Source organism: Telopea speciosissima, chromosome 6, assembly GCF_018873765.1.
Source record: "Telopea speciosissima isolate NSW1024214 ecotype Mountain lineage chromosome 6, Tspe_v1, whole genome shotgun sequence".
NCBI classification, from domain to species: domain Eukaryota; kingdom Viridiplantae; phylum Streptophyta; class Magnoliopsida; order Proteales; family Proteaceae; genus Telopea; species Telopea speciosissima.
This window is the reverse complement of record NC_057921.1, coordinates 58,315,969-58,343,000: the sequence shown is the minus strand read 5'-3', so window position 1 is coordinate 58,343,000 and position 27,032 is coordinate 58,315,969. Positions and strand designations below refer to the sequence as shown.

At 39.0% G+C, this 27,032-nt stretch overlaps 5 protein-coding genes and 1 pseudogene across 5 annotated transcripts in view; 5 read left to right on the top strand and 1 right to left on the bottom strand.

Annotated features, from left to right (window-relative positions):
- The first annotated feature begins 505 nt into the window (after positions 1-505).
- LOC122664275 (hydroquinone glucosyltransferase-like) lies at positions 506-1,963 on the top strand. Its single transcript, XM_043860023.1, has one exon. It carries the CDS (start codon positions 551-553, stop codon positions 1,961-1,963), a length of 1,413 nt encoding a protein of 470 aa, XP_043715958.1. The 5' UTR covers positions 506-550.
- Positions 1,964-6,683: 4,720 nt separating this feature from the next.
- Positions 6,684-8,099, top strand: LOC122665051 (hydroquinone glucosyltransferase-like). The gene has a single exon (XM_043861108.1). The coding sequence runs from the start codon at positions 6,684-6,686 to the stop codon at positions 8,097-8,099; it is 1,416 nt and encodes a 471-aa protein (XP_043717043.1).
- Positions 8,100-13,033: 4,934 nt separating this feature from the next.
- On the top strand, positions 13,034-14,468 carry LOC122665072 (hydroquinone glucosyltransferase-like). Its single transcript, XM_043861132.1, has one exon. It carries the CDS (start codon positions 13,056-13,058, stop codon positions 14,466-14,468), a length of 1,413 nt encoding a protein of 470 aa, XP_043717067.1. The 5' UTR covers positions 13,034-13,055.
- Positions 14,469-17,245: 2,777 nt separating this feature from the next.
- On the top strand, positions 17,246-18,661 carry LOC122665263 (hydroquinone glucosyltransferase-like). Its single transcript, XM_043861368.1, has one exon. The coding sequence runs from the start codon at positions 17,246-17,248 to the stop codon at positions 18,659-18,661; it is 1,416 nt and encodes a 471-aa protein (XP_043717303.1).
- Positions 18,662-22,462: 3,801 nt separating this feature from the next.
- Positions 22,463-23,899, top strand: LOC122665989 (annotated as a pseudogene).
- A 1,227-nt stretch (positions 23,900-25,126) lies between these two features.
- LOC122665164 (chaperone protein dnaJ 13-like) overlaps positions 25,127-27,032 on the bottom strand; it is a 43,292-nt gene continuing 41,386 nt past the window's right edge. Inside the window, exons 12-13 of the mRNA XM_043861241.1 lie at positions 25,543-25,650; positions 25,127-25,459 (exon numbers count right to left, since the gene is read on the bottom strand). Coding sequence (XP_043717176.1) covers positions 25,403-25,459; positions 25,543-25,650 — 165 coding nt within the window. The 3' untranslated portion in view covers positions 25,127-25,402. The remainder of the gene's footprint in view (positions 25,460-25,542; positions 25,651-27,032) is intronic.

Sequence of the window (27,032 nt, the reverse complement as noted above, 5' to 3'; positions counted from 1 at the left end):
GGAGAATTTCTTGCAGTGTGTTAGCCACACGCTCCAAGATAAATATATAAATAAATAAATAAAATAGAATAGACCAAAGAAAGGAGTGTGTCATCCGAAGAGAAATTTCACATGTAACCATATGATATGAGAGCCAGTTGGCTATTTGAATTAAATAATTTTTTATTTTTCCCACTCCACTTTTAATTAAAATTGGAGTCGCAATGCTCCCGAAAGTTTCTTGTGCCGCGAGGAAGACCCCATAAATAATTAATTAATTGGATAATTAGTAGGATTACATTCATGCATTACACGTGTACCATTCTTATTTTATTGATATACTCGTGTAGATGATTACCCAAAGAAAAGCTTATAGTAGGCAATCACTATATGCCTTAAGAAAATAATAAATAAAGGACTGGAAGAGCTGGACCAATCCGTATATATATAGCACCATCACCCATTCCTTGTTCTTCATCCCTCCAAATTACATCTCACACTAGCTCACAGGCTCAGAAGCGCTTCTCCAATTTCTCTTTGCCTTCCAACCTTGAAAGCATAGATAGGCATCATGAAAGGAGCAAAACAAACACCACACATTGTTATTCTACCTGCTCCAGGTATGGGTCATCTCATCCCCCTTGTTGAGTTTGCAAAACGATTCGTTCTTGATCATGATTTCAACATCACATTTACAATCCCAAATGATGGTTCTCCAACCAAAGCTCAGAAAGAAATCCTGGATACCCTCCCCAATTGCATCAACACCATCTTTCTCTCACCTGTTAACCTTGACGATCTCTCCAAGGATACTAAAGTCGAAACTTGTATCTACCTCACCATAGTTCGTTCCCTCCCTTCGCTACATGAAGCTCTAAAGGTTTTAACTTCCACAACTCCCATCGCTGCCTTGGTTGTTGATCTCTTTGGCACCGATGCATTTGATGTGGCTAGGCAATTCAATCTTCCTTCTTATATCTTCTTCCCTTCCACGGCCATGGTGTTGTCATTGTTCCTCCATTTGCCAAAGCTTGATGAATTCCACTCTTGTGAATATAGAGAACTACCTGAACCGGTGAAATTACCTGGATGTGTACCAATTCATGGAAGAGATTTAATGGACCCAGTCCAAGATAGACAGAGTAAGGTATATACATGGACTTTATACCATTCCAAGCGTTCCAAATTGGCTGATGGTATCCTATTAAATAGCTTCACCGAGATGGAAGCCGGCGCTATTAAGGCTTTGAAGGAGAGTGGAGACCCAAGTGTGCCACCTATATTCCCAATAGGACCACTCACACAAGATGGTTCGAGGGATGTTGGATCTGATACTTCTGGATGCCTTAAGTGGTTGAACAATCAACCTATTGGTTCTGTCTTGTTTGTTTCATTTGGAAGTGGTGGTGCCCTCTCACGGGAGCAACTGAATGAATTGGCGTTGGGATTAGAGCTTAGTGGGCAAAGATTCTTATGGGTTGTCAAGAGCCCAAATACTACCTATTTAGGTGCCCAAAGCACTGGAGAAGACCCTTTGACTTTCTTGTCAAAGGGTTTCTTAGAGAAGACCAAAGGAAGGGGTTTGGTGGTACCCACATGGGCTCCTCAGATACAAGTGCTTAGCCATGTCTCAACCGGAGGGTTTGTTACCCACTGTGGTTGGAACTCAACCTTAGAGAGTGTGGTTCATGGGGTACCATTGATTGCATGGCCACTCCATGCAGAACAAAAGATGAATGCAGTATCGCTAGTTGAGGATTTGAAAGTAGCTTTGAGACCCAAAGTAGAGAAGAATGGGATAGTGGGGAGAGTGGAGATTGCTAGGGTGGTGAAGTGCTTACTGGAAAGGGACGAAGGAAAGAGCATACAGAAGCGGATGAGGATGCTCAAGGACGCAGCTACTAAGGTGTTAAGTGAAGAAGGGTCCTCTAAAAAATCACTCTCAGAAGTAGCACATAGATGGAAGTCCCAACTGGGAATGTAATTTTTTTTTTCTTCTTTCCACTGTTATTTTATTTCTTTGTTTATAGCTGTACAAAGAGAAATTAGTGGATTATTATTTTTAGTTTACTCTCTCTCTCTCTCTCTCTCCCTCCCTCCCTCCTGGAGCCATGTTTAGTTAGAGCAAGGGTTTCCGCATGTTTGACTATACTTCTCACTAGTCGCCAATGGTACTTCTCCTGTGAGTAAAACCCTCCATCATAGACATTTTCTAAATTAAAAGTTTAGAAGTTCAACTTTCAACGGCTAAACACTAGTAATCTTTGAAACCCTTCTCCCAATCTCAAAGAAGATGAGAAAACATGTGTCTATTTTATGGGACTTTTTTGTTTTAGTAATATAGATTTTAAAAATATACCACATTTTAACGAACCAACCCCAAAATTATAGATACAACGCTTCTTGAAAAGTCAAAGAGCAACTGGAAATTTAGAAATGTCAGCTTTCAACAACTGTTAAATCTGGCGTTCAAGGTGCCCCGGTCATCAATATCAATATCGGGTCCGTCAATACAATACCAGCATTTAAACCTATGTTGATGATGTCTTCATTTTCTCTAGATCCTCTAAAATATCTTTATCTGTTATTTCAAATGCCTTAAGCTTATCTGCAAACTTGTCTGGATTGGCCTTAAATCCCCAAAAATCTTGATCTCCATCTCTAGTCTGCCAATTGATGTTAAAGAGATCCTAAGGGATCTAGTGGGCTGCAAGCTTGGTCAATTGCCCATTTCTTATCTTAGTCTCCCTCTTATGTTTTTAGGTTCTCTGAGCGTCACTACTCATCTATTCCGGACAGGCTCAAGAAAAGGCTTCAGTTATGGAAGAGTAACCTTCTTTCCTTTTCTAGCAGGTTGGAGTTGGTTAGAGCAATCATGTAGTCTTCTTATTTATACTGAACTGGTGTTTATGGGATTCCGAACTCGATGATACGGAAGATTGAGGCTTTTATGAATTCCTTTGGAAAGGAAGTGATAACAATAGATTCTTACGTAGTATCAATTGGGCTTCTGTCTACCTTCCAAAGAAGGGGGAGGGGACTTTTTCTAAGAAGGTTTAAAGATGTCAATAAAGTTGGCCTCTTGAAGCTTCTGTGGAGGATTACAGAGAAGAAAGATAGTATTTGGGTTATTTGAGTATACTCTAGGTACCTCAACTCAGATATCATTTGGACAGTCTCATGTGTTGTTGATGCTTCATGGACTTTGAGGAAGCTCCTTAAGCTCCAGAATATTGCATCAAATAAGATTAAATGCATGATAGATGATAGCTCTTTAACCAGGTTATGGCTTGATAATTGGCATTGAAGTGGTTTTCTTCCTGTCTTTGGTGAGAGGATTAATTAGATATGATGCAGGCTCCAGTCACATGGTTCCTGTCTCCTCTATTCTCATTGATGGTTTGTAGGAATTGCGCCTCCCCCCCCCCCCCCCAAACTTCTTCAGCCCTTGCCTTGGAACTAGTTGCATTCAGTCTCCAGAAGTCCATGTGGTAGTGGGGATTATGTTTAGTGGATGCCCTCCTACGCCAAGTACTTCACCTTTGTCTTTACTTGGGAGTTAGCTAGTGAAAACCAAAGGTACTACTGCTCTTTGATGGAATGTCATATGGTTTAGTCATCATATCCTGAGGCATAGCTTTATCTCTTGGCAGGCTTTTACTTGCATCTTGCCCACTCAGGAGTTTCTCTCCCTAAGGATATCAATATTCCAAACTGTTGTCTTTGCTGGAATGCTATTGAGGACATTGATCATTATTTTTGTTGCTCTTGCTCTTCGAGTATTTAAAAGGGGGTTCTTCATAAGTGTCAGCTGTCTCGTCTTCCCCTTCCTTCTCTTGATAGTGAATGGAGCAGATTAAGCAGGACTTCAAGGTCTAATTGTGAGTTACTTGCATCACGAGAATGCAATATTTTCAGAAATCGGAATCAGACTTGTAAAATTGCCTATTTGAATCGAAATTGGCCTCGACTGATCCCGATTCTGCTTTAATATCTGGCATGCTGATTCTAGGATTTTTAGGATCTATTACGGCCATTCATAATCCAATTCGAATCAGAATCAACAGTGACCGATTCAACCCCCGATTCCAAGTTTAAAATCGTTGCTAGAATGTCCGTCTCCTTTACTTTATTTGGTAGTTCGGAGAAACTAAAGTAATTAATCTACAAACAAGACATTTGTCCGCTATTTATCTCAATAGGTATTATTTTAGAAATCGGTAAAGTATATAGGATTCGTCTCAGCCAATACTGATATGGATCACCCCATATTGGTTTGGATCAATAGATTTACCATTGCTTTCCATTTTAAAAATGGGATTGGTTTTTTAAAACCTTTTTGCCTTTGATCCATACCGATCTATTGATACGAGATCGGGTTTGTATCGAAATCAAGGACCAGATTGTGCGATTATGTCGATCTGATCTTGATCCCTAAAATTAACCATGATAGATATTGAGGGACAAAGCTTTGTTGTTTTTAGAATATCTAAATGATTGTTGGGGCTCTAGTAATTATCATATTTTAGATAACTACTATATTATCAAATTCGGTATATACGTATCATGTAGTCACATTTTGGATAGATTCAGGAATGATGCAGTCACATTAGCATCACCGAACCTCACCACTAAGACACTGTGAAGTGGGCCCGTGAAAACTAATTTCTTGTAAGCTATTCTAAACGTCTAAAGTCATGATCATCATCCATTACCACTTTAGCAGTGGGGGCAGTGCCAGCTGCCAACTCAAGGATTGATCTCATTGTACCCCAAAAAAATAAAAATAAAAATAAAAATATTATACGTGCAGAATTCATGCAACCATAGAGGAAGCTTCTAATATTATCTTTCTAGAATGCTTCAGTACTCTGGTTTTCAAACTCAGGATGATCTCGACTCTCCCACATTGAGGTTTTTTTTTGGGTGCTTCAAGGGCTCACCGGCCATCAACCTCACCAGGACCCCATAAGGAGGCAATGAGGGGACCCACAAGGGGTCAAATATGGTACCCAAAAGCTCCACTTCTTGGAAAGCAATTAAATGTGAACTAGGTATCGCTAAGGAGACTTGAACCACCGATCAAGCGCCCGACGTAGTTCTTCCAAGGGAATAGGGAATAGCGAATCACCGGGGCAAGCCCTGGATCAACTCCCACATTGAGTTTAAGGAGGAATGTTAAGGAATATCTATACACCTTACACATACCATTCAAATTTTTTTTTTTTCATAATTATACTGCATATTTATCATATTTGATGTATTCGATCTTCTGGCTGGATTTATCAATTTCAATACATTTTGGGTAGATCATTGGTGGTTTTTTTCTTATTTTTTTTTAGTAAAGGATATTCTTATTCAAAAGAGTGTCCCGGACATGTGAGAGAATAGTTACACAGTTAAATCATCGAACACTCAATCGACATGGCCTTCCTGACCAGAGTATCCACATCAATGATAGATCATTGATGGTTATATGAATTTTGGACTTCACAGTTTCAAGAGTGACGATTATTCAAAGAGGTATCAACAAACGTCACCATTATGGAACTATCTAGTGGGCTCATGACAACTCAAAATTTCTGTAAGCTATTCCATCGAAACTTCAAAAGTCATGATCATCCATTAGTAATTTAGTACTTAGCACTGCTGCTTTATTTCTTTTTTTTTTTTGTGTAAATCATTTGAAAGTGTTGTGCTACCTTCACGGGGACACGAAGGGATTTCAATGGTTCCATCCGTGCCAACTAAAATTTCTTGTAAGTATCAACAATTGCCTAGTTCAGTCGATGAATCATGGTGCGCTTCATGCCCATGCTCACCAGGATATCTTGAGTTCGAGTCTCCTGACTGGTACCTTAATTATCTCCTCCTTAGGTCACTCCCCACAATAGATAAATAATATATATGCGCTCTTAATCCCCCAACCCCCCACCCCCCAAAAAAACAAATAAAAAAAAAGTCGGTTAAGCTCTTCAAGACTTCTAAAGTCGTGGGTGTCCTTATCTCAAATAACCTAATTAGATATTTCTTTATGGTTGCGGTGTCCAAATCCAACACTTAGACGACAGATTATATATAGGTGCCTTCGGTGCGTGCATTGGTGAATTCATAATGAATAATAATTATGTTTATAAAATAAAAATTAAAACAAATAAGAAATTTCTTGCCGTGTGTAATCCACACGCTCTAACATAAATAAATAAATAAAATAAAATAAAATAAACCAAAAAAAAGAGTGTGTCATCCAAAGAGAAATTTTACTTGAAAACATATGAGGGCCAGTTGGCTATTTGAATTAAATGATTTTTATTTTTCCCACTCTCCCTATAATTAAAATTGGAGTCACAATGCTCCAGAAAGTTTCTTGTGCCGCAAGGAAGACCCCATAAATAATTAATTGGATAATTGGTAGGATTACATTCATGCATTACACGTGTACCATTCTTATTATATTCATATACTCGTGTAAATCATTACCCAAGGAAAAGCTTATATTAGGCAATCACTATATATAAATGTCCTTAAGAAAATAATAAATAAAGGACTAGGAGAGCTGGACCAATCCATATACATATAGCACCATCACCCATTCCTTGTTCTTCATCCCTCCAAAATACATCTCTCTCACACAACCTCACAAGCTCAGAAGCGCTTCTACAATTTCTCTTTGCCTTCCAACCCTACAGAAAACCATAGGCACCATGAAAGGAGCAAAACAAACACCACACATTGTCATTCTACCTGCTCCAGGTATGGGTCATCTCATCCCCCTTGTTGAGTTTGCTAAGCGATTCGTTCTTCACCATGATTTCAACATCACATTTACAATCCCAACTATTGAAGGTTCTCCAACCAAAGCTCAAAAAGAAATCTTGGATAGCCTCCCCAAGTCCATTGATACCATCTTTCTCTCACCTGTTAACCTTGACGATCTCTCCAAGGATACGAAGGTCGAAACTCGTATCTACCTCACAATACTCCGTTCCCTCCCTTCGCTACATGATGCTCTAAACGTCTTAACTTCCACAAATCCCATCGCTGCCTTGGTTGTTGATCTCTTTGGCACCGATGCATTTGATGTGGCTAGGAAATTCAATCTTCCTTCTTACATCTTCTTCCCTTCCACGGCCATGGTGTTGTCATTGTTCCTCCATTTGCCCAAGCTTGATGAATCCCACTCTTGCGAATATAGAGAACTATCTGAACCAGTGAATTTACCCGGATGTGTACCAGTTCATGGAAGAGATTTAATGGACTCACTCCAAGACAGACAGAGTAAGGTATATACATGGACTTTATACCATTCCAAGCGTTTCAAATTGGCTGATGGTATCCTACTAAATAGCTTCACCGAGATGGAAGCCAGCGCTATTAAGGCTTTGAAGGAAAGTGGAGATCCAAGTGTGCCACCTATTTACCCAATAGGGCCACTCACACAAGATGGTTCGAGGGATAATGGAGCTGATATTTCTGGGTGCCTTAGGTGGTTGAACAATCAACCTATTGGTTCTGTCTTGTTTGTTTCATTTGGGAGTGGTGGTGCCCTCTCACAGGAGCAATTGAATGAATTGGCGTTGGGATTGGAACTTAGTGGGCAAAGATTCTTATGGGTTGTCAAGAGCCCAAATACTACCTATTTAGGTGCCCAAAGCACTGGAGAAGACCCTTTGACTTTCTTGCCAAAGGGTTTCTTAGAGAGGACCAAAGGAAGGGGTTTGGTGGTACCATCATGGGCTCCTCAGATACAAGTGCTTAGTCATGTCTCGACCGGAGGGTTCGTCACCCATTGTGGTTGGAACTCAACCTTAGAGAGTGTGGTTCATGGGGTACCATTGATTGCATGGCCACTCCATGCAGAACAAAAGATGAATGCAGTATCGCTAGTTGAGGATTTGAAAGTAGCTTTGAGACCCAAAGTAGAGAAGAATGGGACAGTGGGGAGAGTGGAGATTGCTAGGGTAGTGAAGTGCTTACTAGAAAGGGACGAAGGAAAGAGCATACAGAAGCGGATGAGGATGCTCAAGGACGCAGCTACTAAGGTGTTAAGTGAAGAAGGGTCCTCTAAAAAATCACTCTCAGAAGTAGCACATAGATGGAAGTCCCAACTAGGATTATGAACATTTTTTTTTTTCAATCCCTTGTTTTATTCCATTTTATTATTTTATTCTTTGTTTTTAATTGTACAAAGAGAAATCGGTTGGTTAATTTTAATTTACTCTCTCTCTCTCTCTCTCTCTCGTTGCCAAAGATACTTCTTCTGTGAGGAATACCGTCCATTATAGGCGTTATCTGGACTAAAAGTTTGGATCGAAGTTCATCTTTCAACAGCTAAAAACTGGTAATATTTCTTTACCAAAAAAAAACTGGTAATATTTGAAACCCTCCTCCGATCCCAATCTAAAAAGAAAAACGTGTATCTATTACATGAGATTTTTTGTTTTTGGAACAACGATTTAAAAGAAATCATCTTTTAATTGATATATTTTTACCATTTTTTCCCTTCTTTAGTCAATAAAATGAAGTAAATCAATGAAACTTACCTCTTGTACCAAAGATCTGTAAGTGTTTTTAATAAAAAAAAAAACTCCAAAAATTACAGATATATGGATCTTTGTTGCATCTTAGCCATTGCAATTTCTAGGGTTCCATCCATTTCCGATCCGAGTTGATCGGAATCTTTGGAGACTAATCTCGTGTCCAATTCCAGGTTCTTAAACCATGCTACTAAATTTTGATGTTGAATATGTCTAGTGATTTTAAGGGATATGCCATGTCAGTTCCTATGAAATTGGTTTTCGATCTCTTTGTACTTTTTTGATAGATTGGAAACATCTTGTGTGGGATTTATGAGAAGTAGTCCCTACCTAGAAACTATTGAAGGATTTGATCATTCAAGTAAATACTACTTCAGGGGCTTATGGTGATTTATTTGCATCATTAGAATGAATTTCAAAAATTGGAATTGGATTGGTTGAATTGGTGGATCCAGATCGAAATCAACTATGACCGACTTCGATTCTCAATGTTCTAGAATGGCTGATTCTACGGTTTTTGAGATTGGATCGTTAGGTTTTCAGATCTAATAGGCAGATTTTAAGATTTTTGGAACCGACCATTGCCGATTCTTTCTAATTCCATTCCAGTCCGAATCAACCCCAATACCAAGATTAAAATAGTTGTTAGAATGCCCTTTTTTTCTTACTTTATTTTATTTTATTTTTTGGAGGTAGATCCACATTAGAGCCAAAAAGGGACCCATTAGGGGCCAACAAGTAGGCATGTATAAGGCCACACATATTATAACCTACTAGTACTACTATATGTCAAGAAGAGTGGCGGATAAAAATCGAACCCTCAACTCCTTGGACTTATAGCACTCATATTGGGTGGAGACGGCCACTGAGCTAGAAGTTCATCATCCCTTCCTTTATTTACCAGTGCTGGAAAACTATAGTAAATATTCTATAAAAAAAAAGCTTTATCTGCTCTGTGGGTTTTTTTTTTTTTTTTTTTTTTTTTTTTTTTTTTTTTTGAGTGAATAAAATTATATTTAATGAAGCCTACCTAGATATACAAAAAGAATGCAGCAAAGGGGAGAACAACAAGGGATAAGAAAAGTAAGGAAAAAAAATCAAATCCCAACCCTTTTAAGGAGGGATAGGGAAGTTCCAAGAAATAGCAATATGATGATGATTCTTGGGGGAATTCAACCAAGGGCCAAAAGAGAGACTCAACATTAGGGGTGTAAGTTTGGCCTTGTCGGCCGGAGCCCGCCCTAGCCCACCTTGAGCTTGAACAGGGCCTGGGCTGGGTTTTTCAACCTTGCGGGCGGGTTAGGGTTCAATTGTTCAAGCTCAAGGTCAGGGCTGGGCTGGCCTAAGGTTGAGACCTCGGACTGAGTCTAGCTCGGCCCTAATTTTAACCCAGACTATAGTTTTTTTTGGTAAAAACACATTTACCGATTTAGTCTTTAGGAAATTGGAAGTTTCAATTTTCATTTTTCGATTTAGCCTCCCAGGTAGGGGTGTAAATGAATAGCCGAAATCCGTTTATGTATCCGTGTCCGTATCCATTTAGCACTATCTGAATCCACCCGAAAGCTAAACGGATGCGGATACAAATAGGCTATAGCTATCCGAAAAGCTATATTTACATGTAAAAGGATAAAATATCCGATCCGTATCCGTGTTCGTATCCGTTTAGCACTATCCGAATCCGTCCGAAAATTAATCAGATGCAGATACGGATATAGCACTATCCGAGCCGAATCCGATCCGTTTACATCCCTACTCCCAGGCTTACTCATTTCTTTTTTGGTAATAACCATTTACTCATTTAGGATTTTCGTTTTTCTCCCAACTCCCAAGTCTCACCGAATGCTGGGGTACTAGGTTGCTAGCATTCAACCGTCGTCGCCGAAGAGCTACTTGCTTCAAGACTGCAAATTTCAATCGAACTCCTCTCTCAATCTCTTCTTTTGGCTTCTGCAACTCAAGAGCACGAAGCAGTGGAGCACCCCTCTCTCTCTCTCTCTCTCTCTCTCTCTCTCTCTCTCTCTCTATTTTTTATCTGCTCCATTTCCTGTTCACTCCATTTCCCCAAGTTCCTCTAATAGAGGGGTGGATCCCACCCGGGCAGGGGTAAGGTGATCATTTCTGTTTTCTCTATTAGAGGCACTTGGGGAAATGGACCTGCCCAGGAAATGGAGCAGATAAATGTCCATGTCTCTCTCTCTCTCCCTGTTGGTGACTTGGTGTTTTACCGTTTCTCTCTTTATACTTTCCTTTGAAATAATGCCTGATTTTAGTTTCCTATTGCTGTCCTTTGTGTGTGTGTGTGTGTGTGTGTAACACATCACTATGAGAGGGAGGGTGGTTGAGCTTGATACTTCTTTTTGTCATTGCCACTGCTACTTTCTAAACGGGAAAGGAAAGGAAAGTTTTATTATACTTGTTGCCCTCGTAATTTTGCCTTCAGTTTAGTTGGACCTGAGCATTCTCTCTTATGTTTCTTTCCCTGGGGTGTTGGCTTTCTTTATTATCATTGGCTCTGTTTTCTGGACTGGAGTAGTTGATGGAGTTGGGTTTCATGAAAAAGGAAGGCTTTTTAAATTAGTTTATATTCTTTCTGCTATTGTGCTCATCCAGTTTTCCCCACCTTATATACTTCTATGATTGCATCAACATCAGTTTTCTAAGGTAATTAGAAGCAAGTTTTTAAATCAAGCATATTCCTGTTTGTAGATCTGTTTCTACCTTATCCCTCTTTCAATTTCATAAGGGCTATATGCATTTTAGATAGCAAATACAGTTTTTGTTTCTTTCTATACATAATTTTCTAAAAATCAAGCAACTGAAAGTTGAAGTATTTAACATTGAAAGGACCTATCAGGGTCAATCAGGGCTAAACAGAGTCAATTTGGCCTTGACAAAAATTAGGGTCATCAAGGCCAACCCGGTCCAGCCTGGCCCGATCAGGATCAATCATAGCGGACCTGGGCTGGGCTGAGCCTAGCAGGGTTTGGGCCTGGATTGAGTTTTTTAGATCCTACGTCAGGTTCAAGATGGGCCTAGGCTAGGCTAGCTAAAGGTTTCTAGGGTTGGGCTAGGGTTTAAAAAAAAAAACCGACCGTATTTCATCCCTGCTCAACATAGATTTGATCTCAAAGGTGGTGGCTTCTCAAATCTAAACAATTGTACTAGATTTGTCTGCCCATCTTCTGAAATTACGGGCTTTCCAAATATGGTAGATCACTATAGAGAAGGCGTGTATGCCTATCTTGTCGCATCCACCTTTCCCCTTTAAGTTACCTATAATCCGCTATGTTTTGTAGGATCTTTATCTCATCTAGTTCCCTACCCGCCCAATTCCCCAGTTCCTCTAACAAGGGAAATCGGAATGATCACCCTACCTCTGCCTAGGGCTGTAAATGAATAGTTGAAATCCGTTTCTGAATCCGTGTTTGTATCTATTTAGCACAATCTGAAATCGTCTGAAAGCTAAATGGACGCCGATACGGATAGGCTATAGCTATCCGAAAAGCTATATTTACATGTAAACGGATAAAATATCCGATCCATATTCGTGTCCGTATCCATTTAGCACTATCCGAATCCGTCCGAAAATTAATCGGATGTGAATGCGTATATAGCACTATCCGAGCTGAATCCGATCTGTTTACATCCCTACCTCTGCCCAAACACTCTGCCTAGATGGAATCCACCATCCCTAACTTATTAGAGAAAATGGGGAATTAGGCCAGACAGAAAACTAGAGGAGATATTTTTCCTTCGTTTTTAATAGATATTGAGGAACAATTTTTTCTTGTTTCTAGAATATGTAAGCTTTCCGTCCTCTCTTTTGCTTGTAAAAACAATATATTACACTCGCAGTAGCATCACCAAATATGACGATGAAACTAGTTTCTGCAAGCTATTCTAAACTTCTAAAGTCACCATCATCCATTAGCACTTAGCTGTGTCTCTCTTTTTCTTTTTTTTTATTCTTTTGGGAGTGCTACCCTCACCAGAGGACACGAAGAAGGGATGATTTCAATGGGGGCAGGACAGGGCAGTGCCAACTCTCAAGGATTGAACTCATTGTACCGCAAGGTTCCGCAACAAGGTGTCAATATCCAACACTTGACAAATTCTAGGTGCCGTCAGTGCATTGGTCATGAATTCATGGTAATAATTTAAAAAAAAAAAATTTAAAACAAATGAGAGAATTGCAGTGTGTCATCCACACGCTTCAAGATAAATAACTATTATAAAAGCTAATGCTAGTTAGAATACTTCAATCACACACACACAAGAGAGAGAGAGAGAGAGAAAAGATAAAAAATAAAAATAAAAATAAAAAAAGAAGAAGAAAATATCACAAGGAAGGAACAATGAAATTATGTTCAAAAAATAATAAATAAAGGACTGAGAGAGCTGGGCCAATCTATTTTATAACCCCATCTCCCATTCCTTGTTCTTCATTCCTCCAAATTAAATACATCTCCCACAACCTCACAAGCCCCTTCTCCAATTTCATTTTACCTTCAACCTTAGAAAGCATATATAGGTACCATGGACGGAGCAAAACAAACTCCACACATTGTCATTCTACCTGCTCCAGGTATGGGTCACCTCATCCCCCTTGTTGAGTTTGCTAAGCGATTTGTTTTTCACCATGATTTCTCCATCACCTTCACAATCCCAACTGATGGTTCTCCAATCAAAGCTCAGAAAGAAATCTTGGATAGCCTCCCTAAGTGCATCGATACCATCTTCCTCTCACCTGTTAAACTTGACGACCTCTCCAAGGATACAAAGGTCGAAACTCGTATCTACCTCACCATACTCCGTTCCCTCCCATCCCTACATGACGCTCTAAAGGTCTTAACTTCCACAACTCCCATCGCTGCCTTGGTTGTTGATCTCTTTGGTACCAATGCATTTGATGTGGCTAGGGAATTTAATCTTCCTTCTTACATTTTCTTCCCTACCACAGCCATGGCGTTGTCATTGTACCTCCATTTACCCAAGCTTGACAGGTTGCACTCTTACGAATATAGAGAACTACCTGAACCACTGAAATTACCCAGATGTGTGCCAATTCATGGAAGAGATTTAATGGACTCAGTCCAAGACAAACAGAGTAAGGTATATACATGGACTTTATACCATTCCAAGCGTTTCAAATTGGCTGATGGTATCCTATTAAATAGCTTCACTGAGATGGAAGCCGATGCTATTAAGGCTTTGAAGGAGAGTGGCAACCCAAATGTACCACCTATTTACCCAATAGGACCACTCACACAAGATGGTTCGAGGGATGATGGATCTGATATTTCTGGATGCCTTAGGTGGTTGAACGATCAACCTATTGGTTCAGTCTTGTTTGTTTCATTTGGGAGTGGTGGTGCCCTCTCACGGGAGCAACTGAATGAATTGGCATCTGGATTGGAACTTAGTGAACAAAGATTCTTATGGGTTGTCAAGAACCCAAATACTACATATTTAAGTGCCCAAAGCACTGGAGAAGACCCTTTGACTTTCTTGCCAAAGGGTTTCTTAGAGAGGACCAAAGGAAGGGGTTTGGTGGTTCCCTCATGGGCTCCTCAAATACAAGTGCTTAACCATGTCTCTACCGGAGGGTTCGTCACCCATTGTGGTTGGAACTCAACCTTAGAGAGTGTGGTTCATGGGGTACCATTGATTGCATGGCCACTTTATGCAGAACAAAAGATGAATGCAGTGATGTTGGTTGAGGATTTGAAGGTAGCTTTGAGACCCAAAGTTGAGAAGAATGGGCTGGTGGGGAGAGTGGAGATTGCTAGAGTGGTGAAATGCTTATTTGAAGGGGGTGAAGGGATGAGCTTACGGAAGAGGATGAGAATGCTCAAGGATGCAGCTAGTAAGGTGTTAAGTGAAGAGGGGTCCTCTAGAGAATCACTCTCAGAGGTGGCACACAAATGGAAGTCCCAAGTGGGAATATGATTTTATTTGGTTTTTTTCATTTCCCATGTATGAATTAATTTTACTATTTTATTATATGTTTTTTATTGTACAAAAAGAAATCGGTTGGTTATTTTCAGTTCATTTTTCGGTTTTTATATCTTTTCCCCTGTATTATTTAATTCTACTACTTTAATCTATGTTTTTTTATTGTACAAAGAGAATTGGTTGGTTATTTTCACTTCATTAATCTCTCTCTCTCCCTCCATGGGTCCATGTTTAGTCAGAGTAAGGTTTCTGCATATTTGACCAAAATCCTCCATTATAAGCATTTTCTAAACTAAAAGTTTACAAGTTCCACTTTCAATGGCTAAAATCTAGTAATCTTTGAAACCCTCCTCCCTTGGACCAAAAAAAATCTTTGAAACCTTCCTTCCAATCCCAAAAAGATAAAGCTTATCTAATATATGGTATTTTTTCTTTTAGTAATATAGATTTTAAAAATACGACCAGAACCAAGTGCAAATTTATAGATACAATGCTTCCTGTCATGTTAAGGAGCAACTCACAATTTAGAAGTTTGACAAGATCCTAGTAGAGTTGCCACAGTGAGAACCATGGACCAAAAATCCGACCCTGGTGATCTTCGAACTGGTCCTGGATTCGTTGGGTTTGATGATATGATATTGAGTTGTCATTTTATGTTTAAAAGTTATCACTCCTTTCAATAGAAAGGCAAGTTGATGCTCCTTTTGAAAGAAAGGGGGTTCTTAAAGAATTTGAGTCACCACCTAGATTAGATTTCAGAACCCCATATGATCCGGGCCTACATCATTCCCTCCTGATTAAATGAGAATTCGTCTTTGAATTCTTGTTCTAATCAATGATGTTCATCATCCACCGAATTCAAAAGGAAACCAACAATATCATTATTGATATTTCCAATTGTATGTAATAAATAAATCATTTGACTCAACTGCATATTTATCACATTTTGGATTACTACTGGATACATATCATTTACACTATGACACTGTGTAGTGATGTTTTACCAACAAAAAAAAGACACTGTGTAGTGATGCACCGAACCTCACCATTATGATATTGTGTAGTGGTTCCGTGACAATTAATTTCTGTTTATAAGTTATTCTAAACTTGTAAAGTCATGCATGATCAGCATAATGTTAACATATGTGAGTATACATGAACAACTCACAACCGTTTAGATGGAATCTCATGATCATCATAATGTTCACGTACGTTAACAACCCACTTGAGCAGTGTCTCAATCTTGCATTGCCAACTGTCAACTCAAGGATTGGTCACTTTGCACAAGAAAAAATACATGCAGAGTTCATGCAACCACAGAGGAAGCTTCTACTACCTTTTCTAGAATGCTTCAACACTCTGGTTTCCAAACATCGAGTTTAAGGGGGAATGTTAATATAAAGAATATCTTTACATCTTGGACATAGCACTTTTTTTTCTTTTTTTTTCTTTTTTTTTCTTTTTTTTTTTGGGTAGTTATACGAAACTGCATATTTATCACATTTGATAGATTTATTTTCCAGGTTGGATTTATCTTATCAATTCCAGTACATTTTGGATATATAGATCAGTACTGGTGGTTATTTGAATGAATGAATAAATGAATTTTGGACTTGAACATTTTCAAGAGTAATTCAAAGTGGCATCACCAAACGTGACCATTACGAAACTGTCTAGTGTCACGAGGAAACGAAGAAGGGGGATTTCAAGGATCTTTATCACCTCCAGTTTGCTGACCAGCCCAGTTCCCCAGTTCCCCAGTTCCTCTAACAAAGGGGGGCTGAAATGACCTCTCTACCCATGCCCAAACACCCTGCCCGGGTGGGGTCCACCATCCCCCTATTAGAGGAACTGGGGAACTGGGCCGGTCAGCAAACTGGAGGTGATAATTTTCAGGGATTTCAATGGTCCCGTCCGTGCCAACTAAAATTAATTTCTGGTAATCTCTTCAAGACAACCTAAAGTCGTAGCCGTGCTTATCTTTAATTATTAGATATTTCTTTAATTATGGTTGTAGTGTCTAAATCCAAAGAATTCAACACTAAAAAGACAGATTATAGCTGGCTAGGTGCCTTCGGTGCATTAATTGATGAAACCATGTTAATAATTAAGTTTTAAAAAATTAAAATAAATGAGAGAGTTTCTTGCAGTGTGTCATCCACACGCTCCAAGATAAATAAATAAATAAATAAAAATAAGATAATATAAACCAAAGAAAGGGGTGTGTGTCATCCGAAGAGAAATTTCAAATGAAACATTGAAACCATATGAGGGCCAGTTGGCTATTTGAAGTAAATAATTTTTTTTTTCCCAATCGCCCTCTCTAGATTCCCAGTAGGGTTGCTTTAGAACATAAAATTAATATTGGGGTTTCGCATTAATGCTCCAGAAAGTTTCTTGTCACGCGAGGAAGACCCCAAAAATAAATAAATTGGATAATTAGTATGCTTACATTCATGCATTACACGTGTACCATTCTTATTATATTCATATAACAATTTTTATATTTATATAAGCCAGCTAATGAGTCAGGTAAATTAATGACTATATACCCAAGGAAAAGCTTATATTAGACAATCACTATATGTCTTTAAAAAATAATAATAAATAAAGGATTGGGAGAGCAGGACCAATCCATATATAGCCCCATCTCCCATTTCTTGTTCTTCATCCCTCCAAAATTCATCTCTCTCACACAACCTCACAAGCTCAGAAGCGCTTCTCCAATTTCTCTTTGCCTTCCAAACCTGCAGAAAGGATACATAGGCACCATGAAAGGAGCAAAGCAAACACCACACATTGTCATTCTACCTGCTCCAGGTATGGGTCACCTCATCCCCCTTGTTGAGTTTGCTAAACGATTCGTTCTTCACCATGATTTCTCCATCACATTTACAATCCCAACTATTGAAGGCTCTCCAATCAAAGCTCAGAAAGAAATCCTGGATACCCTCCCCAACTGCATCAACACCATTTTTCTCTCACCTGTTAACCTTGACGATCTCTCCAAGGATACAAAAGTCGAAACTCGAATCTACCTCACCATTCTCCGTTCCCTCCCTTCCCTACATGACACTCTTAAGGTCTTAACTTCCACAACTCCTGTTGCTGCCTTGGTTGTTGATCTCTTTGGTACCGATGCATTTGATGTGGCTAGGCAATTCAATCTTCCTTCTTACATCTTCTTCCCTTCCACGGCCATGGTGTTGTCATTGTTACTCCATTTGCCTGAACTTGATGAGTTGAGCTCTTGCGAATATAGAGAACTACTTGAACCAGTGAAATTACCCGGATGTGTACCAATTCATGGAAGAGATTTAATGGACTCACTCCAAGACAAACAGAGTAAGGTATATACATGGACTTTATACCATTCCAAGCGTTTCAAATTGGCTGATGGTATCTTATTAAATAGCTTCACCGAGATGGAAGCCGGCGCTATCAAGGCTTTGAAAGAAAGTGGAGACCCAAGTGTGCCACCTATTTACCCAATAGGGCCACTCTCACAAGATGGTTCGAGGGATAATGGAGCTGATATTTCTGGGTGCCTTAAGTGGTTGAACAATCAACCTATTGGTTCTGTCTTGTTTGTTTCATTTGGGAGTGGTGGTGCCCTCTCACAAGAGCAGCTGAATGAATTGGCGTTCGGATTGGAACATAGTGGGCAGAGATTCTTATGGGTTGTCAAGAGCCCAAATACTACCTATTTAGGTGCCCAAAGTGCTGGAGAAGATCCTTTGACTTTATTGCCAAAGGGTTTCTTAGAGAGGACTAAAGGAAGGGGTTTGGTGGTACCCTCATGGGCTCCTCAGATTCAAGTGCTTAGCCATGTCTCAACCGGAGGGTTTGTTACCCACTGTGGTTGGAATTCAACCTTAGAGAGTGTGGTTCATGGAGTACCATTGATTGCGTGGCCACTTCATGCAGAACAAAAGATGAATGCAGTATTACTAGTTGAGGGTTTGAAGGCAGCTTTGAGACCCAGAGTTGAAAAGAATGGAATAGTGGGGAGAGTTGAGATTGCTAGGGTGGTGAAATGCTTATTCAAAGGGGACGAAGGAAAGAACATACAGAAGCGAATGAGAATACTCAAGGACGCAGCTACTAAGGGGTTAAATGAAGAAGGGTCTTCTAGAAGATCACTTTCAGAGGTGGCACACAGATGGAAATCCCAAGTGGGAATCTAATTTATTTTCTTTCCCCTGTTTTATTAGTTTTAAGTTATTCTATTCTTCGTTTTAAACTGTACAAAGAGAAATCAATTGGTTATTTATAGTTCTCTCTCTCTCTCTCTCTCTCAATTGGTTATCAATTGGTTTTTTTATATATAGTTGCCAAAGATACTTCTTCTGTGAGGAATACTGTCATTATAGGCATTATCTGGACTAAAAGTTTAGATCGAAATTCAACTTTCAACAGCTAAGAACTGGTAATATTTGAAACCCTCCTCCCAATCTAAAAATAAAAAGAAAACTGTGTATCTATTGCATGAGTAACAACGATTTAAAAGAAACCATCTTTTAAGGAACCAATTCCAAAATTATAGATACAACACTTCTTGGAATGTCAGGGAGCAACTGAAACTTTAAAAACTTCATCTTTCAACCTCTACTAAACACTGGTAATCTTTTAAACCCTCCTCTCAATCAGAAAGGTAAGAGGAAAAAGTGCATCTATTATATAGGATCTTTTATTTAATAATACAGATTTAAAACATCACTCTTTATAGAACCGGCACCAAAATTTTAGAAAATTGTGACACTAGAAGACTTAATGGTTATGAGTTTAGCAATTCATTGTTTAAGGAATCTGTATCGGATACAGGATGAGTCTCAGCTGATACAGATCCGAATCATTCAGTATCGGTCTAGATTAGACAGATTTACCCATGATTTCCATTTTAAAAAATGGAGTTTTATTAATCCTTTTTACCTTTGGTCTATAGCGAACCATTGATATAGGATCACCCTTGAATCAAGATCAAGGAGTAGATCGGGTTAGGGGTATTAGGTATACAAGACGGAGGGTGTCCTGTCATACCCCAGGGGGAAAAGCACATGACTGTTTTGATACCCTCTTGGTATGTACCCTCTCACGTCACAAGAGGGTGGATGAGAAAAATGGGTGTCGCTACTTAGATTAAGGTCTAGAACCTATAAATGGTGCTCCTCTATCAATGTAGGAGTGTTAAATCAACTTCAAACTCAATGGTAGATATGCTCCAAATCTCAGGGTAAATGTTAAGTTATAGAATGAGAAAGTGTTGGGCACCTAGCAACTGCTTGATCAACGGTAGGTGTCCCTAAACCAAATTCTTACTATATACTTATTGTTCAGCACCTAATAAATCTAATTTGAAATTAAAGATTTAACCTACCTTGATTGAGGTTTATGAAGGTAATTAAGCTAATCATGAATATTGCCTATAATGGACGGCTACCAAAAACAACCTAAAGTAATTAATCTACAAATTAGAACTTTATCCGCTTTTGTTTCACTATAGGTTAAGAGGGACAAAGCTTTGTTATGAGGGAGAAAGCTTTATGATTTCTAGTGGGGGCAATTATTATCACTATACTACACTTAACTTATATTTATTAAAACTATCCTATATTAAAGGTTTTTTTTGAAACTACCCTGCTTTTAAACTTTTACATCTCTTTCTATCCTCATGTTTTTAAATACCCAGATTATCCTTCCTTTTCACCTAGTAACCTGTTATTCTATTTAACCTACCATTCTTCTTTTATATTTACTATTTTTGTCATTAAAATATAAAAAATGAAAACACCCACCAGCTCCTGAGCCTGGCATGTGGTAAAAAATGAAGAAGTGGGGTACTTTGAAGAGAGTCGATCTGTTTCATGGTTTTAGTGCACGATATTGGAATGGGTATCAATAACTTGCAAAATCGATACGATACCGATACGGTATCAACCTGGATCGGTTGTAACAGATAAAATTACCCCTAAATCTCCTTAAAAAATGAGTTTGCTGACATTTTTACCCCTTGTCTATATTGTGCTATCGATATGACGGTGACTAGCAAAATCGGTACGTATCACCCGATACTAACGATAGGATACCGATACTTAGAACCATGATTTGTTCGAAGAAGAACGATGAAGATGAACTGTTGAATAAAAAATTAATTAAATAGAAAAATTGAAGAAAAAAAATGAATGGAGTAAAAAATGGGAGAGAGAAGAAGCGGGTGGGTGCTTTCATTTTTTACTATTTTAATGATAAAAATAGAAAAAAAAAAAAATAGAAGAATGGTAGGTTAAAGGTTACTAGGTGAAAAGGAAGGGTAGTCTGGGTATTTAAAAACATGAGGGTAGAAGGAGATGTAAAAGTTTAAAAACAAGGTAGTTTCAAAAAAAAAATTTAAGGTAGGGTAATTTTAGTAAATATAGGCTAAATGTAGGATAGTGATAGTAATTGCCCTTTTCTAGAATATCTATAGGTTTTGGGGCTCTACTAGACTACTAGTACTTATCTCCATTTGATGTATGTATGTATGTATGTATGTTCCAGGTTGGATTTTATCAAATCCAGTACACGTCATGTACTACAACTTTACATAGATCGGTAAAGATATGTATGAATTTTGGCCAAAACGTATTCCAAGAGTGACGCACTCACATTACCATCTCAAAACGTCAGTGTAGTGGTCCCTTGCCAACTTTTTATTTTTTGTTTTTTTGAACAGGAGGTGTAGATACTGGGGGCATGTTTATTAGGGAGTTTTCTCTCAGGCGGGTGGCTCCAAGGGGGGAGGCGGAGTCGAACTTAGGACCTTCAACTTCATTAGGCCTCGTCTCTTGTCAATTGCACTGTCGCTTGGGGTTCTTGCCAACTCAAATTTCTGTATGCTCTTCCAGACGTCTAAAATCATGCCCATCCTTACCTTCATTAACAGTATAGCTTGATATTTTCTGCTTGGAAGTGGATCTTTGTCAAGGAGCGCGTGGCCTATGCCAATGTTTTTCTGTGTTTATTTCTCTTCTCCCCAAACAAGGGGGTAGGGGTGTCTTTTCATATATGGAGGAGAGAGAGAGAGACACATGAAAGCACTGACGTATGTCTCGCTCTCAAACAGAGTTTTTGTTTTTTTTAAATGAACTTTGTCTCACAATGTGGTGCTTGCATCAAACACAAGAGGATGTGAAATGACCATGCTACCCTTGTGAATGCAAAAACCCATCCTTGTTGATGCTCCCACTCATGCTCTGATTGCCCTATGCTAGTGCAAAGACCACACTCCTATGAATATGAAAATCCCACCGATGTAGAAGATTGCTAATTCAACCAATCATCTTACATAGATATTTCTCTATAGTTGCGGTGTCCATGTCCAACAGTTGACTGATAATAGGTGCATTCGGTGCATTGGTTAATTCATGATAAATAAATAAATAAATAAATAAAGAACATTGTTTGGCTGCATGGCTCTTACACTCAGAAACATGAGCACCTAAAATTACCACCCACCCTCTTCTTGAAATGAGTGAGATAAAGCTAAACCAGGAAGGGAGTGTGTAATCCAAAAGCACCAAAATAAATTAAAGAAAATTCACATCAAATCATTATGAGGGCCAATCGGCTGTTTGAGAAATTTTTTTTTTTTTTTTATTTATTTTCTCGTCTCCCGATCTAACAAGAAGTTGGGATAGATGCTCCAAAACACGATAATGTTGGGAGTCACAATGTTACGTGGAGTTTCTTTGACACGAGGAAGACCCATAAATAAATAAATTGGATAATTGGAAGGATCAGATAGCATTAAAAAGATAGAGATAGAAGAGAAAAAGGGAGAGAGACGAAAGTATGTTTAAGAAATAATATTAAATAAAGGACTAGGAGATCAGCTGGGCCTGTCTATATATATAGCCCCTCCCTCATTCCTTGTTCTTCAACTCTCCAAAATACATCTCGCACAACCTCACAAGCCTGCCCTCTTCTCCAATTTCTCTTTGCCTTCAACCTTGAAAGCATTGGCATATATACCATGGAAGGAGCAAAACAAACACCACACATTGTCATTTTACCTGCTCCAGGAATGGGTCACCTCATCCCTCTAGTTGAATTTGCAAAGCAATTTGTCTATGACCATGATTTCTCCATTACATTCACAATCCCAACTATTGATGGTTCTCCAACCAAAGCTCAGAAAGAAATCCTGGATACCCTCCCCAACTGCATCGATACCATATTTCTCTCACCTATTAACCTTGACGACCTCTCTAAGGATACAAATGTTGAAACTCGTATCTACCTCACCATACTCCATTCCCTCCCTTCACTACATGAAGCTCTAAAGCTCTTAACTTCCACAAATCTCGTCGCTGCGTTGGTTGTTGATCTCTTTGGCACCGATGCATTTGATGTGGCTAGAGAATTCAACGTTCCTTGTTACATCTTCTTCCCTTCCACGGCCATGGTGTTGTCGTTGTCCCTCCATTTGCCCAAACTTGACAAGTTGCTCTCTAGTGAATATAGAGAACTACTTGAACCAGTGAAATTACCAGGATGTGTGCCAATTCATGGAAAAGATTTAATGGACTCAGTCCAAGACAGACAGAGTAAGGTATATACATGGACTTTATACCATTCCAAGCGTTTCAAATTGGCTGATGGTATTCTATTAAATAGCTTCACGGAGATGGAAGCTGGCGCTATTAATGCTTTGAAGGAAAGTGAAGACCCAACTATGCCACCTATCTATCCAATAGGGCCACTCACTCAAAATGGTTCGAGGGATAGTGGAACTGATATTTCTGGGTGCCTTAGTTGGTTGAACAATCAACCTATTGGTTCCACTTTGTTTGTTTCATTTGGGAGTGGTGGTGCACTCTCACAGGAGCAGCTAAATGAACTGACATTGGGATTGGAGTTCTGGGCAAAGATTCTTATGGGTTGTCAGAAACCCAAATACTACCCATTTAGGTGCCCAAACTACTGAAGAAGACCCTTTGATTTTCTTGCCAAAGGGTATCTTAGAGAGGACCAAAGGAAGGGGTTTGGTAGTACCTTCATGGGCTCCTCAGATACAAGTGCTTAGCCATGTCTCGACTGGAGGGTTCATCACCCACTGTGGTTGGAACTCAACTTTAGAGAGCGTGGTTCATGGGGTACCATTGATTGCATGGCCACTCCATGCAGAACAAAAGATGAATGCAATGATGTTGGTTGAGGATTTGAAAGTGGCTTTGACACCCAAAGTTGAGAAGGATGGAATAGTGGGGAGAATGGAGATTGCTAGGGTGGTGAAGTGCTTACTGGAATGGGAAGAAGGGAAGAGCTTATGTAAGAGGATGAGGACCCTCAAGGATGCGGCTACTAAGGTGTTAAGCGAAAAGGGGTCCTCTAGAAAATCACTCTCAGAGGTGGCACACAAATGGAAGTCCCAACTGGGGATATGAAATTTTTTGGGTTTTTTTTTTTTTTCTTCCTTCCTCTTGTTTTATGTAATTGTACTATTTTACTCTTTTATTTTAGACTGTATAAAGAGGTAATCGGTTGGTTATTTTCATATCTCTTTCTCTGAAATTTTGATCAATTTTGAAATGTGAAATTCTCGGCTGCTAGCACTATATGCCTTAGGGAACAAGTGTGGATCAACACAATGAACACCAACAACAAACTCATAGCTTGTGTATTCACAAACTCAAACACAACTCGTTCATAGCAACCTTGTGCTGCTCAAGTTGATTAACCTGATGGCATTGTTCAGTGTTAATGGATTTATCTACTTAAGAATGAGAATCAACTGCATAAGGTAAATCCTTGGCTGCTTATCTAAAAGGTTTTTGATAAAATGAGGGCCTGGCTTAAGTGTAAACTCGCCTCTCATTGACCTTGCGACTTGAGGTCAAGGATTTCCTGAATTGGAAGTTCTTGAAGGTTGGACTTGGACAGGATAACAAGACCTTGACATAGAAATGAGGCTGATATGAAGGAGGAACCAATGAGAGATAAGGGAGGAGCAAGAGATTCATCATATTCCAGTAGCCTCTACCAATGTATTCATGCAAGTTTCTAATTGTTACTATAAGAAGAACGATCAGTGTGTTAACTAACCCATTAATGAATGATTGAATACAATCTACTATGCTTCTCATACTCTTCCCTGGAATTAAAGTGATGTGAAAAATAATTCTGGGTACCACTATCCTTCTACCTGAAGGAGAGAGTAAATATTGTGGCTCAAATCAATGTGTCACGGCCATCTTCAGTCAAATGACTTGATGAAAAATCACCTTGGATACACGTTTGCCTTCTTGAAGTGGCACTCAACCAGGGTATTTCTTTCCTCTCTGAGAATTATGGACAAAAGATCCGAAGACGGTGGTCATCAAACAGTGTAGACATTAGTCACCCTAAATATGGGCGATGATGAATGGATTTTTAGACCACTCTAGAAGTGTATCTTCCAAAGATTAAAATGGTTTTCAGAAAAATGATCAAAATGTCCCTACTGGGGACTGACTCATCAAGCAGCTTGGAAGGTCCTAACTTTGCAATTAGGTACATCTTATCATTACAAACCCTGTGCTAAAAGATGGTGCAAGAACGACATGATTTAGCCATGATATGAAAATTAAAGTTGCAATTTGGACAAGCACAATGAAAGCTGGAAATCACCATGAGGAGATATTCATGCATAGACTTGAGTAAAAAATTTGGTATACAGATGCAAGAAATGAATTGAGGGTCTTTATTTCTTTTGTAGTTATTAATTACATCAGCAATATGGAGTTCTCTCAATAACTTGACTAGGATAAATATGCCAGGGATATCTGCATAACAAAATCAATGAGGTGGTAGTGCTATGCAAGGGTACCTCAAAGGGCATGGCCAAAGCATGCAAAATTGATAGAGGTGGCCAAGGTAGCATTTGAAAATTAATCAAGAATGAATGGAATTCAGATTCTATGCTGCGACTGCGGTATCACCAGCTCCTCATAATCATTAACTATAACCTGCACAAGGAAAAACACAATGCAAGATTATTTCCAACAGCATGAAGTTGCATAAAGAACAACTAAAGAGAAGAATTTAGGACCTCAAATCGCTCGCCAGCATAAGTGTACTCCACATGCAATTGCTTAAGTTCTCCAGGACATGGATCGTAGAAGCCCATGATGCCTGACTTCTTCACACCTTCATGGAGCTGGCACAACAGATGGAACACCATCAGAAAAAGCTGCAATCATCTTAACCTATACAAATTAGTTACAAACTACTACTTCACATGTTCAACCAGATTGGGCTCCATCTACGAGCCAATAAGTTGAAAGGTTATGTTGGACCATATTGCTACAACTGTATCTCTAGCTGTTGGCTCAACACCCATATGAGGCCACATATTGGACCCAGACGTCACTTGGGCAGCTAGCCTATTGCCAAGGGACCTGCTCAACTATGGTTTCAACAACTAGTGTTTTCAACTCATGTGATATCAGTGGTTGACAGGCCCAACTAACTAGCCCGCCATGTGGACAGAGAGAGTCACCTGCAATGGTTCTGAGTCATCCACAAATCGAGATTGATAATTTAGTGTTACATATATATATATGGTTAAATTTCCAAGTTAAGGAGAGTTTTGATTTCTAAGTTTTCTTTATTAGATTTCTTTTCTCTGTTAGCATGCAATACAATTTTTATTTATTATTTATACAATGGAATATTACTCTATAGCTGATTTTGGCTTTTCCCTTCAGTTTATGTGCCCTGCGAGTTTCTGAGTAAAGTTCTGTCTCTGTGAGTTGTCAGAGTTTGGTCTGCTAGGTCTACATCAATGAACCTAACAGAAAATATTACACTTCAGATGATTCAAAAATATAAAATGTAGTACATCACAGTTAAATCAAACATATTATATGTCTCTACAGTACAAGCTTAACAACAACAACATAGCCTTATAATAATTATTTATCCCTACATAATATGAAAGTAGAAGACTTGCATAACGAAACACCATCCTAGGTGGCTAAACCCCTAGGCACATGCCTAGTTTGATGTATTATAGACAACCTATTGCCCCAACATGGGAACTGGTTCATTGCTTACGCAACCGCCTTCGTCAACAAAATCGGCTGGGCTTCTAAACAACTTATCATGATCATTAAAATGTGCTATGTGCCACAAAAAGTTAGATTTGGATGGCAACTAATCTTAAACTAGTAACAAATAAAGAAGATTAGACATCTTTCTTGAAAAAGCACATGTTCAGTACACTTGGTTCCCATGAGATGAGGTGACCTATGGTAGAAATCTAATCCCTCTAGCCCGTCCAAAGAAAGAAAAGAATCTTGGAAGGAATGTCAGCACTACAGAAATAACTAGAGCAAATTTTCATCCTACAATGGGTCAAAAAGTAAGCATGAATCAGGGAACTTTGCAACCTAGGCAACAGGTTCCCCATAGTTTATTCCCTTTTCACATTCCCCTTCTTCCTTTCCAGTCATTCCCTCTCCGACAACTATGATTACCTGTTCTCCATCTCTCTCTGAATGTGAGAGCAACAACCCACTATCCAATCACTTCTCCTCT